This window comes from Gossypium hirsutum, chromosome A02 (genome assembly GCF_007990345.1).
Source record: "Gossypium hirsutum isolate 1008001.06 chromosome A02, Gossypium_hirsutum_v2.1, whole genome shotgun sequence".
Classification (NCBI taxonomy): domain Eukaryota; kingdom Viridiplantae; phylum Streptophyta; class Magnoliopsida; order Malvales; family Malvaceae; genus Gossypium; species Gossypium hirsutum.
In genome coordinates, this window is record NC_053425.1 from 1,206,773 (window position 1) to 1,224,539 (window position 17,767).

At 32.3% G+C, this 17,767-nt stretch overlaps 1 protein-coding gene and 1 pseudogene across 1 annotated transcript; both read right to left on the reverse strand.

Annotated features, from left to right (window-relative positions):
- Nucleotides 1-555: 555 nt before the first annotated feature.
- Nucleotides 556-5,617, reverse strand: LOC107927352 (RNA polymerase II C-terminal domain phosphatase-like 4; annotated as a pseudogene).
- Nucleotides 5,618-11,225: 5,608 nt separating this feature from the next.
- LOC107927509 (RNA polymerase II C-terminal domain phosphatase-like 4) lies at nt 11,226-17,122 on the reverse strand. The gene is made up of 9 exons (XM_016858594.2): nt 16,858-17,122; nt 15,981-16,183; nt 15,358-15,443; nt 14,600-14,715; nt 14,327-14,507; nt 13,173-13,462; nt 12,575-12,760; nt 12,436-12,474; nt 11,226-11,814 (listed from the first exon to the last, which is right to left on the reverse strand). Exons 2-9 carry the CDS (start codon nt 16,181-16,183, stop codon nt 11,503-11,505), a joined length of 1,413 nt encoding a protein of 470 aa, XP_016714083.2. The 5' UTR covers nt 16,858-17,122; the 3' UTR covers nt 11,226-11,502.
- Between the last annotated feature and the right edge of the window lie 645 nt (nt 17,123-17,767).

The following is a 17,767-nucleotide window of genomic DNA, read 5'->3' on the forward strand; positions in this document are numbered from 1 at the left end:
TTAAAATTAAATTGACAGAATTATATCAATAAAAATATGTATATTTGAAGAAAAATATTAACATTGTGATTAGTTGTTTACTTTCAAATTTGATAAATATTAAATTGCTCAACTTTTTTTTGATAAAAATCAATTTGTTCAATATTGAAATTAAGAACTAGAGAGTTCCTTTTACTTAATCTTTTTTTTAACCGTAATAAAGTTAGTAATTAAGCTTAGCTTAAATGTTTAATTTAATATTTTAGTTTTTCTTGTCTCAATTTGACACCTAAATTTTACTTCAATATTCAAATGATACTCAAGTTTTAATGAATCTAACCTAGTGACTTAAATAAAAACTTTCAAATAATTCAATTATCATTTTATAACTTTTTAAAGTTAAATAACTAAAAAGTAAATTTACCAATAATTTAATAAATTTAACCTAATTTACCCATATCTTTTTATTAATTAAGATTAAGAATATTTAATCTAAACTCATACTCAATGCACAAATAATCACAATTAACATAAACACAAAAATCAAATTTCCTTTTACCAAGTAAACAATTGAAATAACTTGAACGGTTGAATTCTTATCTTGAATCACTTTTTAAAAATAAAGCTCGAACCAAGTTTGAAAATCGAATTTCGAGTCCTGGGTAATCAGAGAACTAATTTAAACTACCAAAGACTGTTAAGATGAAAACACTACATTAATGAATTAATGGTCATTGATTCTTTGTTTGGCTAACTGGAAAGTTTTCTTCGGGTTGTTTCTGCCAAAAGAAATTTGTAGCTTCTATCCATCGCGGATGGACCAAAAACTCGTTCTCTTTCACAGCCCAACGGGACTTTTGTGTTCCAGCATCCATTGAAACGACGTGTGTTACTGAAGAATCAGTTTCGGTCGAACATGTACCTCCTAACTGTTCTGCCATTATCCATAGATGATGATTCTCTGGCTGGAATTTCATGGGGAAAACACGGCTGAAAACAATTTTGCAATCCTTCAATGCTTCCGCACGAACTGTTTTCAGGGCCTGTAGGATACAGAAGAAAAACTCGGAGTCAGGGGTAAAGCTGAATTTTTTGGGGGGAGGGGGAAAGATTAAGTTACATATTTTAAGTTACATATTTTTATGACGGTTAAAATGTAATTTCACCATTGTATTGAGTTATATCTTTATGATTTTCAACATGAGTAAATTGAAATTCTTGCATTTTTGGAGGGGCAAAGGGGGGCAGCCCCTCTCCCATCGCCCCTGCTCAGAGACGAACTAAATGACGAACATCCCCTCGGGAAGCAAAAGATATTTGTTTGGTCCCTCTACTATAAGGCGTTGATCAAATTAATCTCTATTTAAAAAAATTAAATAAAGCCAAATTAGAATAGAGTTAACTCTGCTACAATTTGGGCATATTTGATTCTTTCTTAATAGTATAGAGACCAAATTGATCCATTTAATAATAGATCTAATCCCTATAGTAGAAGGACCTCTTAGGTACCTGCCTCACATCTCGTCTAGCAAGATCGGAATCAAGTTCCTGCAAGAAGTTTAAAATAAATAAATAAAGAAAAGAAATTCACAATCCAGCCACAACACATAGAGAACATCTATAAAAAATGATTACATACATAGAAGAAAAAATGGTGGATTCGTCGAAGTATTTTAAGAATGGAAGCAAGTGCTCCATCGGGCTCACTTTCGTCACTCTTCAACTGAGAAAGAGACTTGCAATCGAAGCCGAATTGGCGACAACTCGAAGCAAAGAAATGATATCTCTCCATCAATATCAGATTGTCTTTCTGATTCGGCCATGCCTACAATAAGAGAAGGCAATAACTTCATCGAGCTTCTAAGCAAATTTTATTTGAAAACATAACAGGGTTCAGCACTCAAAACATTCAAGCAACACCGGACCGGAATGGCCAGTCACACAGGTTGGACTGGGAACCAGTAGGGGTACCAGTCAGGAGAATGCCTTTGAACCAGTTACACTGGGAACGGGTACAGACCGGTTGAACTAGGTAAAAAAACCAGTTAAACAGGATTTTTTTAACAGACCGGTTGAACTGGTAAAAAAACTAGTTAAACAGGATATTTTTTTTAAAATTTTAATGATTTTTTAATCGAACCTGCCATACCAACGAACTAATGGCCTGACAAGTTTGACCACTGGTCCGGTTCTAAAAAACATTGCACTCAGGAAAATTTCACACATCATATTCGACTGCTTATCGAAATATACTTACAAATTTAAAACAAGAAACACAATGTCAGCTTATTAAATGTGAACTCACATTTTCTGTATCGTCAAGGATCACGGCAGCACTCTCTTGCCCTAGTACCACATCAAGACCCTTTTGATGTTTCTGGGTGCCATCGTCTCGTGAAATCACTCGGCCATTGAAGTACTCTTTTTCTGGATCAAGTAATTTAGCCATTTCTAATGCATAGGGTCGATCACCCATTGTATAAATGTACATCTCAAAAATCTCACTTGCTTCTTTGAGAAATGTACGAACAAAAGGCCTCAATTTGGTCATCATATGCATAAATTCCAACATGAACAGGCTGCCTTTTGAAACATCTGTCCAGGAATACCAAAGAGCACAATGATCGTAAATCCATCAAAGTAGATTGAAGACATGATACACACACGAGAATATATATATGGAGAGAGAGAGAGAGTGGAAAAGAAGATCGATGATGTATGAGCACCAACTAATGTGACATGCAAAACTTGAAACTCATTACATTCAAGCAACACAGGTTTCTTGTCATTTTTCTATTGTTCGGTTTAAGCTTTGATAATACAAGTCTAGATGTTCAGTCCTAAGAATAACAAGTACCAAACTTAAACTGATAGCAACAAATACAAAGCATCAAATTTGATTAATTCTTTAAAAGTTAATTTATATCTCAAAATCAGAGTTTAAGATCGCACATTCACTGTTATATTTTGGCTACAATTCATTATCCTAGTCCAAGTATAACTTATTCCACACGATATAGCATTGTCCAAAAAAGGATTGATGCATCCAGTAAAACCTTTGCTGATTTTTCAATTCCTGAAATAAGGGAACATAAGCTTTATCGGCATATAACAACAATGTTGCAGTTTCTTCTGTTGAGAATTTTACATAACTTGAGAAATTAGAATGAAAAATTATGCAACAGTTTACGACAAAAAATGTCTGGTCAAAACCTACCAAAATATTTTACGCTCAGAGGCCTAATTGATATATGTTTAGACTCACCAAACCAAACTTTGAAAGCAAAGCTTATTTTCACATATTATCTAAAAATATACACAAACGCGAAGCAATAAAGGCAGCGGCCAGGAAAAGAAAATTGAATTTCATGAGAAAACATACAAGCATTGGAATTCAAACAATTACGGTACAAGAATATTGAAGACAGGAGAAGTTAAACAGTTTCACAAAACACACCTTGAAGAGAATCAGATTGGCTCTTCAAATATTCTTCCTCAGCTGTTAGGTGATTGATTTGAGTAGAATTAAGGAGTGTGTGGTCTAAATCAAGAACTAAGTAAAGCTTTTTATGACGTAACAAATTTTTCATGTCCGTGCCGCGTAATCGAACAATTTCATCATTACCGAGCCTTAAATCCTGCAAAGTACCGTTGTTCCCCACATCTTAGTCAAGAGACAATCAATAAAAATCACAGCTAACTATTGCTATTCCCATTTGGAAAATTTCACCTTATGTATAAACTAAATGTTACACCAGATTCATCATCCACTCTTTGCCCACAAAGGATGCACATTTGTCCAAAAGAACCGGGATGTGTACATGTATCCTTGTTCAAGGATACTCCTGAATGCATAAAATGTGAAATTAGCAAAGAAAGTAAGTACTAAACTCAAATTAAACTTAACTGCTGGGTAGTTGCAATTTATGTACGTAAACCTTTTTTCTCATTTTCTTTAACAGTACAGTACATTCAAAGTGAAATGCAACAGCATGCAACTCCATCACTAGAGAGACATATGTTTTAAACATCTTTAGACACAGATATTAATCCTTTTGCAAAAGCCTTTTTCTAGTAGGTGTTCTCAATAGAAGTTTCGGGGGGGGGGTGGGGCGGGGGGCGGAACACAGTCCAAGAAAGAGCAAGAATATGTTGATGCGTGAATGCATTGGATAGGCAGTATCATTTGAAAACAACTTCATGAAGCTTAACAAATAAAGTCAGTTGATGTTTTAAAACTTTGAAAGCTTCAGTATGGGAAACCATCTAAAACAGACTCATCCAACTTGAGCATTTACAAGCAGATTAGATTAAAACTTAAGAATTGACAAGTTCTAGCCAAATTGTTCAAATCTTCATGTATCTCCTAAAAGCCATTAGTAATTTGATACGTTTTCTCTTCAATACGGCAAATCTAAAACAGACACATCTTATTTGAGAATTTATCAATGGGGTATTAGATTAAAACTTAAGAATAGACTAGTCCCAACCAGAACATTCTCTTCCTGTATCTACTAATAGTCATTACTAACTTGAGGTATTTCTGAGCAGATCTCCAGATAGTTAATTGCGCTGAAGTTCAGGGAGTGGGAGGGGACCCAAGTTTCAAATAAACTAGAGGGGCAGCTAACCAAATTAAGGAACTTTACCTAACTTTTCTTCCATCAAACCCTGAGAGGTTGACCCTTGAGGTCCTTCTAGGTCATCCAACTTCTCGGTCTTGCACCTTTTGTTCCTGCAAGTTAAATTTACACAAGTCCTTTAGTAAAGAGAAAGCGATAAAGGCAGCAAGTTCAATTCAAACTTGAAATGATATATTCATTAAGATGCTAAGATAATCAATCCTTGTGTTCTGCCAAGAGCAGAACATAATCTAGCGCCATAGTAGCTTTAACACCAATCAAAACAAAATCCATAAACATTTTTTTACTATTTCCTCGAATTCGAATTCATATACACATCAAATATGTGAACTGAATCACTTACAAAACTCATCTGCAAAATTACAAAGCCAAACTAAAACTCTATAATTCAAAAAAAAAAATTTAATTCAAATATGTGAACGATATCACTTACAAACTCATCTGCAAAATTACAAAGCCAAATAAAAACTCTAGAATACAAACTTTTTTTTAATTTAAATATGTGAACTGAATCACTTACAAAACTTATCTGCAAAATTACAAAGCCAAATTAAAACTCTATAATTCAAACAAGAAAGAGAAAACAACAATCAAAAAACGTAAACTGAAAACAGTATGCGAAACACGCCACAAAAAAAAATAATACTGCAGAATCAGATATCAGATAACCACAAATCAAATCAAAAACTCAAAAATCTCATAGTTGAGGAAGAAATCTATTAGCTTAGGCATTCAAAATTACCTCATTCAATAGTTTTGTTTATAGGTTTTGGTTTGACCCGTCGAGATCTTGAAGGCAGGACCGGAACCGATAACTCGGGCAGGAATCGGGTGGACCGAAGCAGGAGCGGTGGGGCGGGAGAAGGCGACCTGAGAGGAAGAGAACGGAATGATATCGCACGCGCAGAGAACGAGCGCTAGTGGGGGTGTTGCCCGTGCGGGTTATTTGAAATTTTGGGGGGAAAGGGGAAGGTAGTTGACCTTAGGAGTGATGATGGGAATATAAGATGTGAGATGGGACGGGTCACTTTCTTTAAAATAAAGTTTGGGTTGCGTAAATTATGAAAATTTAGCCTTTTTTTTTTTTGTTACAATAAAAATCAAACAACAAATACACCTAGCGTTAATTCAAGTAACACTCCAAGGGAAATAAATAAACAGGTCATGACATGCTATTTTAATTTATTTATTTTTAATCTTAAAATTTCCATTGTTGCCTAAGGCTTCTATTTTTTAAAATTTTGAAATTTAATTCCCATACTCTTCAATTATTAAAATTTACTTAAAAAATATGAGTCTAAGAGTCGTAAGTGACTAAATTTCACTAAATAAAAGTAAGAGATTAATTTTCAAATGTATAAAAAGTATATGGACTTATAACATATTTTAACCTCTTAATTTCAATAAGTTGAACTATTTTCAAAATCACATGTAGCAGACATATAATTACATGCATAATACAATGTAACTAACTAATAGTAGAACGATTCAATTAGAGAACAAAAACTAAATCTACAACTTTACACTCATACATAACTAACTAATAGTAGAATTTAACCAAATGATTTTAATTGCTGTACTTATCATTTATTTAATTTAAAAAATATTAAAACTAAAATTAGCCAATTAAAAAATTCATGAATTAAATATACAATTTATCACAAATATATACACTACTAACAAAATTTGACTTAAAGTTTACAACTACACATGCAATACAAATCAACAAACAACAAGAATATAACCATACCAAACCCATCAAGAATATCATGACATCATTTTATCTTTTTAAAATTTAGAAAGATTATTAAGAAATTTAAGAAAATAAAAGTTTTTTACATATAAAATTTTGGTTATTTCTTTAAAAAAAAAACTTATTACATATAATAAACTTGGGATTTAGAAGTGAGTTTAAAAAAAACTATTTTAACACTTTTAATAAATTAAAATTAATTATCAATGACAAAATTCAATATTACAAATGGAGCAATTTTATAATTAAAAATTGTTTTTATTATGAAAAAAACAAATAAATTGTTTTTATAGTATAAATTTACCACTACACTATAAGTGGATATTGAAATTGCTACTATATTTTATTTTGATTAATGCTAATTATTATCACTCAACTTTTTATGTAATTGAAATTAATCATTTAACTTTGAATTTTGATTAATTTTTCCATTAACTTTGATTTTTTTTAAAAAAAATCTTACCATTAAATATTGGTTTTAATTATTTGAAAACAAAATTTAATGGAACAAATATTATTTTAAATATTGTATTTTAATAGTGAACACGAAGTTAATTTATAAAGTTTTCGAAATTTTATTTAATGGAAGGAAGACTTGAAAATTTTCTATCTATTATTTTATAGATGCCTTTCAAAGAATTTTCTCTAAAGAACCGAACCCAACAAGAGTATACAGGAGCAAGTTACCCGAAACTTACCTGACTTTAGCCTCGAGCTCCGCAACTTCCTTTGCATGGTCTTTCTCAAGCAATTCCATGGCCTTCCTAAGTTCCTGCTCAGAAATTTCAATTTCTCATTGTCATGCAACTTGTTTAAAACAGTCCCCAACAAGATTGTGGAATTCGCCTCAAGATTATGGAGCCATTTTCTCTTTCATTTCCATCAACCATATACTGGCGGTTAAATATTCAAATTAAAACCCAACATTTTAAGAGTTGTTCATTTAAAGGTCAAACATTTCAAATAATCATATAAGAACTTAACATTTACGAAAGTGTTTAAATAAAGGTCTTTTACGTACTTCAGCTCAATTTATAATAAAAATATTCAGATATATAATATTTGAGAAGCTTTTATTTTAACACTTTTGAAAATGTTTAGTCCTTCTGTAAACAACTCTTAAAACATTAGGCCCCAGTTTCAACATTTAGCCTTTTATTGGCACACCAACATCACTTTAAAGGAAGTCAGCATCAAAGATGCTTACCTCTTCTTTGCTCATATTTTCATCCTTTCTTCTCCAGAGTTCTTTCAATCTCTGACATTCAGCATGATTTTCAAGCTGGTTTCAGAAATTTGAAGTGGTTTAGGTCACAACAAAATTTAAGTATATATATCTTAAAAGATGTGTAGACCACCAAGGACATGAAAAAGGATGGTGCACCTGCTCAGCAAAATTGTTCAAGGATTCTGTGTACAGTTTTGTAAGTCGTGCATTTATCTACAAATTATGAGAGAAAATTTTCCATTTTAAGTTTTGAACCATAACAAAATTTCCACTGTGCAATTCTAGAAAAATTGGAACTACACGAAGGAGTATTACAAACTGTCTTCTTCACAAGAAACTATATATGAAAAACATACAAGTAGAATATGAAATTACAAGGGAAGAAACCTGGGTCCTTCAATTCAATGTAAGTTAAAAACTAGTGTAACTAGGCCCTTTTACTTCAATGTAATGTAATAAAAATTAGTGTAAATAGGGATGGCAATAGAGTGGAATCGAAACAGATATTATTAAATTCATCACTACTCCATCGTTGGCATACTCAATTTCATTATTCACCCTGTTTTACTATAGATAGTGGCATATCTAAGGGGCTGACAGGGGTCTCGACTCATAAAAAATTGTCTATTTTAGCACTTTAAAAATTTTAAAATTTTAAATTAATAGTAAAATAGCACTTTGACCCCCTAACAATAATAAGATTTTGATTTAATCCTTTAAAAGTTATAAAGATATAGATTATTAAAAATTAAAAATTAATTTCGAATCCCCCTAAAAGAAATTTCTAGCGTCACCCCTGACTATAGATATATAATGTTGAAAATCACTACTACTACTTCTATAGATATTGAATGTATCCATCTCCATCCCGCTCCACTTAAATTTATTTTTTTGCTACTTATCTTTAATATTTTCAATCTTTTTGAAGGTGAGTAAATATTTAAACATAATTCTTCAAATATATTAGTTAAACATAAAATATATAGATTTTCCTATAACATATTATTACATTCACTTTTTTAATAATTATATATAATGATAAAATAATAATTTTATATAGTAAAACAAAATGTAGTGGGATAAGCAATTATTATAACACTGCGAGTCCAATTTCTAAAAGAAAAAATTTTCTCAATTCTTAAAGAATCGGTTTGAAATCCATTTTCGGATTTTGCACCATAACTACACTTGCAATCAATGGATCGACTAGTTTATTTAACATGGCAATAACAGGTACTAAACTAGAGCTCTATTGGCATGCACGATCCCAGTTAAGGAATGATAGAGGTTGAATTCAATGAGACCAACAATCCGACTGGCAAACAGTTCACTATAAAATTATTGAGTAAAACAAACAAGTCGCAAATTTCAGAATTTATCTACATTGAATTATGTATTCATATAAACACAAATACTATCAATATGTAAGTTCCCAAAGTAGATTTAGCATTCCAACAAAATTGTAATTTGTTCCTACTAAATAAGTAGCAATTTGCTTTTTAATTTTCGTTTCTCCAACCAAACCCATACACGTTCTTGGTAAACATTGAACTAAATCTCTCATTCTAAATTAGATATAATTTATAGGCATAAAATCTTTACAATTTCTTCTCCCAAAATTCACATCATGTTTGGAAGGACAAAAAAAGGGAAACTAATGGATTCAACCTATTCTGCCAAATATGTTATTAGAGGAAAAATCATTTTATTTATATTTTTAGGAGTATTATCGAGCCAAGCCTGAATATTATCAAGCTCAAGTTTGAACTTGACTCAAAATTCAGAGCTCGGTACTCATATTGAGCTCAATCAAACATCTAATTTTAAGATATAATCAAGTTATAAGCTCTTTTACCAAATTTTATACTCAAGCTTGAGCTCAACTTGATAATTATGTTTAGGGTTAATAATATATATTAAAGGTAATAACGTAATTTAATAATATAAAAATATGAAAAGCTCGATAAGACTCACAAGCCATTCAAGCCAAGTATTACTAAGTTTGAATTCAACTCGACCGATAACTGGAGCTCGACTCGATAATTAACAAATCAAGTTCAAATTTGAAACTTGCGAAGTGTGTCATTTACGCCCCTTTCTTTCATTCTGTTTTTGGATCGTTTTTGTTGTTTTGATTATGTTCTCTTGATCTTTTTATGCTTGAATCACGATTTATGAGTATTTGTATTTTGAACTATTTCTATTTTTTATTGATGTTAAAAAGAAACCACAATGGTTTTGTTCATTCGGCTTTTATAGCCTGTTTACAAGCTGTTTTTTTCTATTATTTTTGCTGTCTTTTCTTCTTTTTGGCTTTTGCAGGTGCAAGTGGAGCAAGTGGAGGTGTTGCAGGGCGGTGGAGCAGGTGGCGGTGGGTGAAAGTGGCAGTGGGCAGGTGTGTTGGTGGCTGACAGTAGGGGTGGCATACCTAGGGCTAGAGTTTCTTGGAAAAGTTTAAGATAGTGGGCTGGGGTTTGTAATTGGGCTGATTAGTTTTTGGGGTAGTTGGGTTTAATTTAGGTGGGTTAGGTTTAGGCTAAAATAGGCCTAGGCAAAATTGGTGTGTACGTTTGTATTCTAGAGTTTTTATTTGGCTTTGTAATTTTGCAGATGAGTCTTGTTAGTGGCTCACTTCACATATTTGATTTTTTTTAAATGTTTAAATTATAGAGTTTTAATTTGGCTTTGTAATTATGCAGATGAATTTTGTAAGTGATTCAGCTAAAATATTTGAATTTTTTTAAAAAAAGTTTGAATTCTAGTTTTTTTTTTTGGCTCTGTAATTTTGGAGATGAGTTTTGTAACTGATTTAGTTCTAGTATTTTAAAAAAAAAAAACTTTATGGTGCTCTCAAAAAATTAAGAGTCTAAATGGAGCAATGGAATATAATTAATCATAGAATCAATGTTTTTCTCCAATTGAATATTATTTTAATTGGTATAATAATAAATTTAACTTTTAATGTTTAGATATTTTGTATAAATATTAACAAAATATATGAATGTTATAAGTTAAGTTTATTAAATCAACACTAAATTGATAGAATGCGTAAATTTTAAAGGTTAATTTATTATTATATCAATAAAAATATGTACATTTGACGAAAAACATTATTGTTATGATTAATTGTCCTTAGTTGTTCAATTTCAAATTTGATAAAGATTAAATTGCTCTGCTTTTTCTGAAAGGGACCAATTTGCTCAATATCAAAATTAAGAAGGGCTACAAAGGTTCTTTGACCTAAATTTTTCTTAATTTGTAATGAAGTTAATATATTATTTGGTACTTGAACTTAGCTTAATGTTCAATTTGATACTTGAGTTTTTTTCTCAATCTGGTACCTGACTTTTACTTCAATATTCAAAATGGCACGCAAGTTTTTTTTCAATTTGATACTTTAATTAATGAAAACTTTCAAATAATTCAATAACTATTTTGTAACTTTTAAAACTTAAGTAACCAAATCATAAATTTACTAATAATTTAGTAACCTTAATAAAATTTACCCATATATTTTTATTAATTAAAATTAAAAAATTTTAATCTAAACTCATACACAAAGCATAAATAATCACATTTAACATCAAACACAAGAATCAAATTTCCTTTTACTAAGGAATAGTAAAAAATTAGACTAAATCGATTCAGTTGTTTTCTCGAATCAAGCTTGAACTTTTTAAAAAATAAAGCTCGAATCAAGTTTGGATATCGAAATTCCTTGGTCTCAGATAATTAGAGAACTAATTTGAACTACCAAAAAGTGTTAAGAATCCTTCCAAGCCAACATGGAGGCATTTTTTAATGTGTACACTAAAATATGGTCATTCATCAATTTTTCTGCTACTAATGTAACTGTCAATCCAAAATAATATGAAAACACTACATTAATGAATTAATGGTCATTGATTCTTTGTCTGGCTAACTGGAAAATTTTCTTCGGGTTGTTTCTGCCAAAAGAAATTTGCAGCTTCTATCCACCGCGGATGGACCAAAAACTTGTTCTCTTTCACAGCCCAACGGGACTTTTCTGTTCCAGCATCCATTGAAACGATGTGTGTTACTGAAGAATCAGTTTCGGTCGAACATGTAGCTCCTAACTGTTCTGCCATTTTCCATAGAAGATGATTCTCCGGCTGGAATTTCGTGGGAAAAACACGGCTGAAAACTATTTTGCAATTCTTTAGCACTTCCTTACGAACTGTTTTCAGGACCTGTAAGAGACGGGAAAAACTTGGAGTCAGGGGCGAAGCCAAATTTTTTTGGGGGGAGGGGCCGATTAAGTTATATATAGGAGGAGAGTTAAAATACAATTTCACCGTTATATTGACTTATATCTTTATGGTTTTCAAAATGACTAAATTGAAATTCTAGCATTTTTGGAGGGGCAAACAATAATTTTACCATAAATTAATTTTAAGATTTTATAAAATTTTTGGAGGTTTAAAGACAATTTCCCATTTTGGGGAGGAGAGAGGGGCAGCCCCTCTCCTGTCGCTGTCGCCCCTGCTCGGAGTTTAACTAAATGACGACATCCCCTCAGGAAACAAAAGATACTTGTTTGGTGCCTCGAGTAGAGTCTAAACGTTTGGTCCCTCTACTATAAGGCCTTGATAAAAGTAGTCCATGTACTATTTAAAAAGAATCAAATAAAGCCAAATTAGAATAGAGTTAAGTCTGTTACAAATTGGACATATTTGATTCTTCTTAATAGTATAGAGACTAAATTGATCTATTTAATAATAGAGAGATTAATTTGATCCAATCCCTATAATAGAAGGACCTCCTAGGTACTTATACCTATTTTGAATCTCAAATGATAACAAAAAGCATACCTGCCTCACATCTCGGCTAGCAAGATCGGAATCAAGTTCCTGCAAGAAGTTTAAAATAAATGAAGTCGAAAAAAAAATAAAAACTCACAATCCAGCCACAACATATAGAAAACAACATCTATAACAAATGATTACATACATCGAAGAAAATATGGTGGATTTGTCGAAGTATTTTAAGAATGGAAGCAAGTGCTCCATCAGGCTCACTTTCATCACTCTTCAACTGAGAAAGAGACTTGCAATCGAAGCCGAATTGGCGACAACTCGAAGCAAAGAAATGATATCTCTCCATCAGTATCAGATTGTCTTTATGCTTCGTCCATGCCTATAATAAGAGAAGGCAATAATTTCATCAAGCTTTTAAGAAAAATTTATTCAAACATGTAACAGGATTCAACACTCAAAACATTCAAGCAATATTGGACAGGAACGGCCAGACAGACCGGTTGGACTGGGAATCTGGAGAATGGCTTTGAACTGGTTAGACCGAGAACTGGTACGGACTGGTTGAACCAGGTAAAAAACCAGTTGAACAGGAATTTTTTTTGAATTTTAATGATTTTTTAATCGAACCTGTCAGACCGACGAACTAATGGCCTAACCAGTTTGACCACCGATCCGGTTCTAAAAACATTGCATTAAGGCAAATTTCACACACCAGATTCAACTGCTTATCGAAATATACTTCCAAATTTAAAACAAGAAACACAATGTCAGCTTATTAAAAGTGAACTCACATTTTCTGTATCGTCAAGGATCACGACAGCACTGTCTTGCCCTAGTACCACATCAAGACCCTTTTGGTGTTTCTGGGTGCCATCATCTCGTGAAATCACTCGGCCATTGAAGTACTCTTTTTTTGGATCAAGAAGTTTAGCCATTTCTAACGCATAAGGTCGATCGCCCATTGTATAAATGTACATCTCAAACATCTCACTTGCTTCTTTGAGAAATGTACGAACAAAAGGCCTCAATTTGGTCATCATCTGCATAAATTCCAACATGAACAGGCTGCCCTTTGAGACATCTGTCCAAGAATACCAAAGAGCACAATGATCATAAATCCATCAAAGTAGATCGATGACATAATACACACACGTGTATATATATATATGGATAGAGAGCAAGAGTGGAAAAGAAGATTGATGATGTATGAGTACCAAGTAATGTGACATGCAAAACTCGAAACTCATTACATTCAACCAACACAGATTTCTTGTCATTTTTCTATTGTTCAGTTTAAGCTTTGATAATACCAGTCTAGATGTTCAGTCCTAAGAATTACAAGCACCAAACGTAAACTGATAGCAACAAATACAATGCATCAAATTTGATTAATTCTTTAAAAATTAATTTATATCTCGAAATCAGAGTTTAAGATCGCACATTCACTGTTATATTTTGGCTACAATTCATTATCCTAGTCCAAGTGTAACTTATTCCACACGATATAGCATTGTCCAGAAAAGGATTGATGCATCCAATAAAACCTTTGCCGATTTTCCAAACCCGAAATAAGGGTACATTAGCCTTATCAGCATATAACAACAATGCTGCAGTTTCCTCTGTTGAGAATTTTACATAACTTGAGAAATTAGAATGAAAAATGATGCAACAGTTTACAAACAAAAAATGTCTGGTCAAAACATACCAAAATATTTTACACTCAGAGGCCTAGTTGATTTATGTTTAGAACTCACCAAATCAAACTTTGAAGGCAAAGCTTATATTCACATGATATCTAAACACATACACAAACCAGACACAATAAAGGCAGCGACCAGGAAAAGAAAATTGAATTTCACGAAAAAACATACAAGCATTGGAATTCAAACAATTACACTACAAGAATATTGAAGGCAGGAGAAGTTAAACAGTTTAAAAAACATACCTTGAAGAGAATCAGATTGGCCCTTCAAATATTCTTCCTCAGCTGTTAGGTGATTCAGTTGAGTAGAATTAAGGAGTGTGTGGTCTAAATCAAGAACTAAGTAAAGCTTTTTATGACGCAACAGATTTTTCATGTCCGTGCTGCGTAATCGAACAATTTCATCATTTCCTAGCCTTAAACCCTGAAAAGTACCGTTGTTCCCCACATCTTAGTCGAGACACAATCAATAAAAAGCTCAGCTAACTATTACTATTCTCATTTGGATAATTTCACCTTATGTATATAACCAAATGTTACACTGGACTCATCACCCACTCTTTGCCCACAAAGGATGCACATTTGTCCAAAAGAACCGGGATGTGAACATGTATCCTTGTTCAAGGATACTTCTGCATGCATAAAATGTGAAATTAGCAAAGAAAGTAAAGCACTAAACTAAAATTAAACTTAACTTCTAGATAGTTTGCAATTTATGTAAGTAAACCTTTTTTCTCATTTTCTTTAACACTACATTCAAAGTGATATGCAATAGCATGCAATTCCATCACTAGAGACCAGACATATGTTTTTAACATCTTTAGACACAGATATTAATCCTTTTGCAAAAACCTTTTTCTAGTAGGTGTTCTCAATAGAAGTTTCGGCGCCGGCCCGGGGGGGTGTGGGGAGAAAGAGCAAGAATATGTTGATGCATGCATGCATTCGATAGGCAATATCATTAGAGAACAACTTCATGAAGCTTAACAAATAAAGTCAGTTTATGTTTTAAAACTTTGAAAGCTTCAGTATGGCAAACCATCTAAAACAGACTCGTCCAACTTGAGCATTTACCAGCAGATTAGATTAAAACTTAAGAATAGACTAGTTTCAACCAGAACATTCTCTTCCTGTATCTCCTAAAAGTCATTACTAACTTGAGGTATTTCTGAGCAGATCTCCAGATAGTTACTTGTGCTGAAGTTCAGGGAGTAGGAGGGGACCCAAGTTTCAAATAAACTAGAGGGGCAGCTAACCAAATTAAGGAACTTTACCTAACTTTTCTTCTATCAAACCCTGAGAGGTTGACCCTTGAGGTCCTTCTAGGTCATCCAACTTCTCGGTCTTGCACCTTTTGTTCCTGCAAGTTAAATTTACACAAGTCCTTTAGTAAAGAGAAAGTGATAAAGGTAGCAAGTTCAATTCAAACTTCAAATGATATATTCATTAAGATGCTAAGATAATCAATTCTTGAGTTCTGCCAAGAACATAACATAATCCAGTGCCATAGTAGCTTTTACACCAATCAAAGCAAAATCCATAAACAATTTTTTACTATTTCCTTGAATTCGAATTCATCTACACATCAATAGATATCTATCTGTAGTGAATTGAATCGAAACACACAACAAAAACTTGTAGGAAGTCAACCAACGAAAACCATATATTGTGTGCATCCGTCAAGAAAGTCATGGATTACAAAATTAGCAGAGTTTCATTTAACATAAAGAAAATATAAAAATACTGTTATAATAACATAACTAATGAAATAGTAAAACTTCCCATAGCAACCATTAAAACACAAAGTTAATAATGTGTTCACTTTTCATTGTTTGCAAAATTTCTTTGATAATAACTCTTAGCAAATTTAAAAGTTCAATATTTCTAGAAAATGCACCTATGATCGTTAAGGTCATCATTACTGTCATCCTCTTCATCGTCACCGTCGTCATTATCACTATCAGCATCAACTTCTTCCTCTTCATTGTCTTGTTCATCCGGCGATGAGCCTGAAGAACCAACTTCGAGCTCCGCATCAATTAATGCAGCAAAATCGTCGCTGCTAGACGAGTGTACTGGGGAATCAGTTGCAAAACTCATCTGCGAAATTACAGAGCCAAATGAAAACTCTAATAATTCAAACATTTAAGAAGAAAACAAAAATCAAAATACTAGAACTAAATCAGTTACAAAACTCATCTCCAAAATTACAGAGGCAACAAAAAAAAAATCTCTAGAATTCAAACTCTTTTTTTTTAAAAACTCAAATATTTGAACTGAATCACTGAAAAAAGTCATCTGCATAATTACAAAGCCAAATTAAAACTCTATAATTTAAACATTTAAAAAAAATCAAATATGTGAAGTGAATCACTTACAGGACTCATCTGCAAAATTACAAAGCTAAATTAAAACTCTATAATTCAAACTTTTTTTTACAAAAATTCAAATATGCGAACGGAACCACTTACAAAACTCATCTGCAAAATTACAAAGCCAAATAAAAACTCTAGAATAAAACATTTTTTTTTAATTCAAATATGCGAACTGAATCACTTACAAAACTTATCTGAAAAATTACGAAGCCAAATTAAACCTCTATAATTCAAACATGAAAGAGAAAACAACAATCAGAAAATATAAACTGAAAACAGTATACGAAACACGCCACAAAAAAACGCAGACTCGGATATCACATAACCACAAATCAAATAAAAAAGTCAAAAATCTCATAGTTGAGGAAGAAATCTATTAGCTTAGGCATTGAAAATTACCTCATTTAATAGTTTTGTTTATAGGTTTTGGTTTGACCCGTCGAGAACTTGAAGGCGGGACCGGAAGCGATAACTCGGGTCAGGAATCGGGTGAACCAGAGCAGGAGCGGTGGGGCGGGAGAAGGTGACCGAAGAGGAAGAGAAGGCAAAGATATTGCACGCGCAGAGAACGAGCGCGAGTGGTGGTGTCGCCCGTGCGGGTTCTTTGAGATTTTTGGGGAAAGGAAGTTGAGCTTGGGGTGATGATGGTTACGGGGCGGGACTCGCGATATAAGATGGGAGATGGGTCGGGTTTATTTGAGTGACTCGACCCGAGTTCTTTAAAATAAAGTTTAGGTTAAATTTTGTTATTAGTTCTTATATTATGCACAAATTATGAATTTAGTCCTTATATATTAATTTATTTATTTTTTAATCTTTATGGTTTTCAATTTTTAAATTTTCATCGTTGGCTAAATGTTAGGTGTTAAATGGTTACAGTATGCTCTAGGTTTCTATATTTTTCATAAATTTAGAATTTAATCCTTTAACTTTAATTTAATCCTTTAACTTTCCGACTTGAAAAATGCAAATTCAATAGCATTTTTTAAGTCAGAAAGTCAAACAACTAAATTTCATTAAATAAAAGTAGAGGGACTAGTTTTCAAATGTACGAAGAGTACAATAACTTGTAGCACGTTTTAACCTTTTTAAATTCATCAAGTTTAACTATTTTCAAAATAAGTTGCAATAAACATATTATCACATTTATAACGTAATGCAACTTGTTATTTACGTATACTATTCACAAAAAAGCTAGTTAGTGAACTTAACAACCGTCTTTTCATCAAGATTAAAATTTCAAACTTTGAAAACTACGAGAATTAAGAACGACCCAACTAAAGAACAATGACTAAATTTACAACTTTAT

What these genes read in the sequence shown, in the direction of transcription:
- LOC107927509 (XM_016858594.2), bottom strand. Translation starts at nt 16,183, where the DNA reads ATGAGTTTTGCAACTGATTCCCCAGTACACTCGTCTAGCAGCGACGAT. An exon ending in TTTGATAGAAGAAAAGTTAG is followed by an intron (nt 14,716 to 15,357) that starts GTAAAGTTCCTT and finishes TTATGCATGCAG; the next exon opens with AAGTATCCTTGAACAAGGAT. An exon ending in TCCTTGACGATACAGAAAAT is followed by an intron (nt 12,761 to 13,172) that starts GTGAGTTCACTT and finishes CTCTTATTATAG; the next exon opens with GCATGGACGAAGCATAAAGA.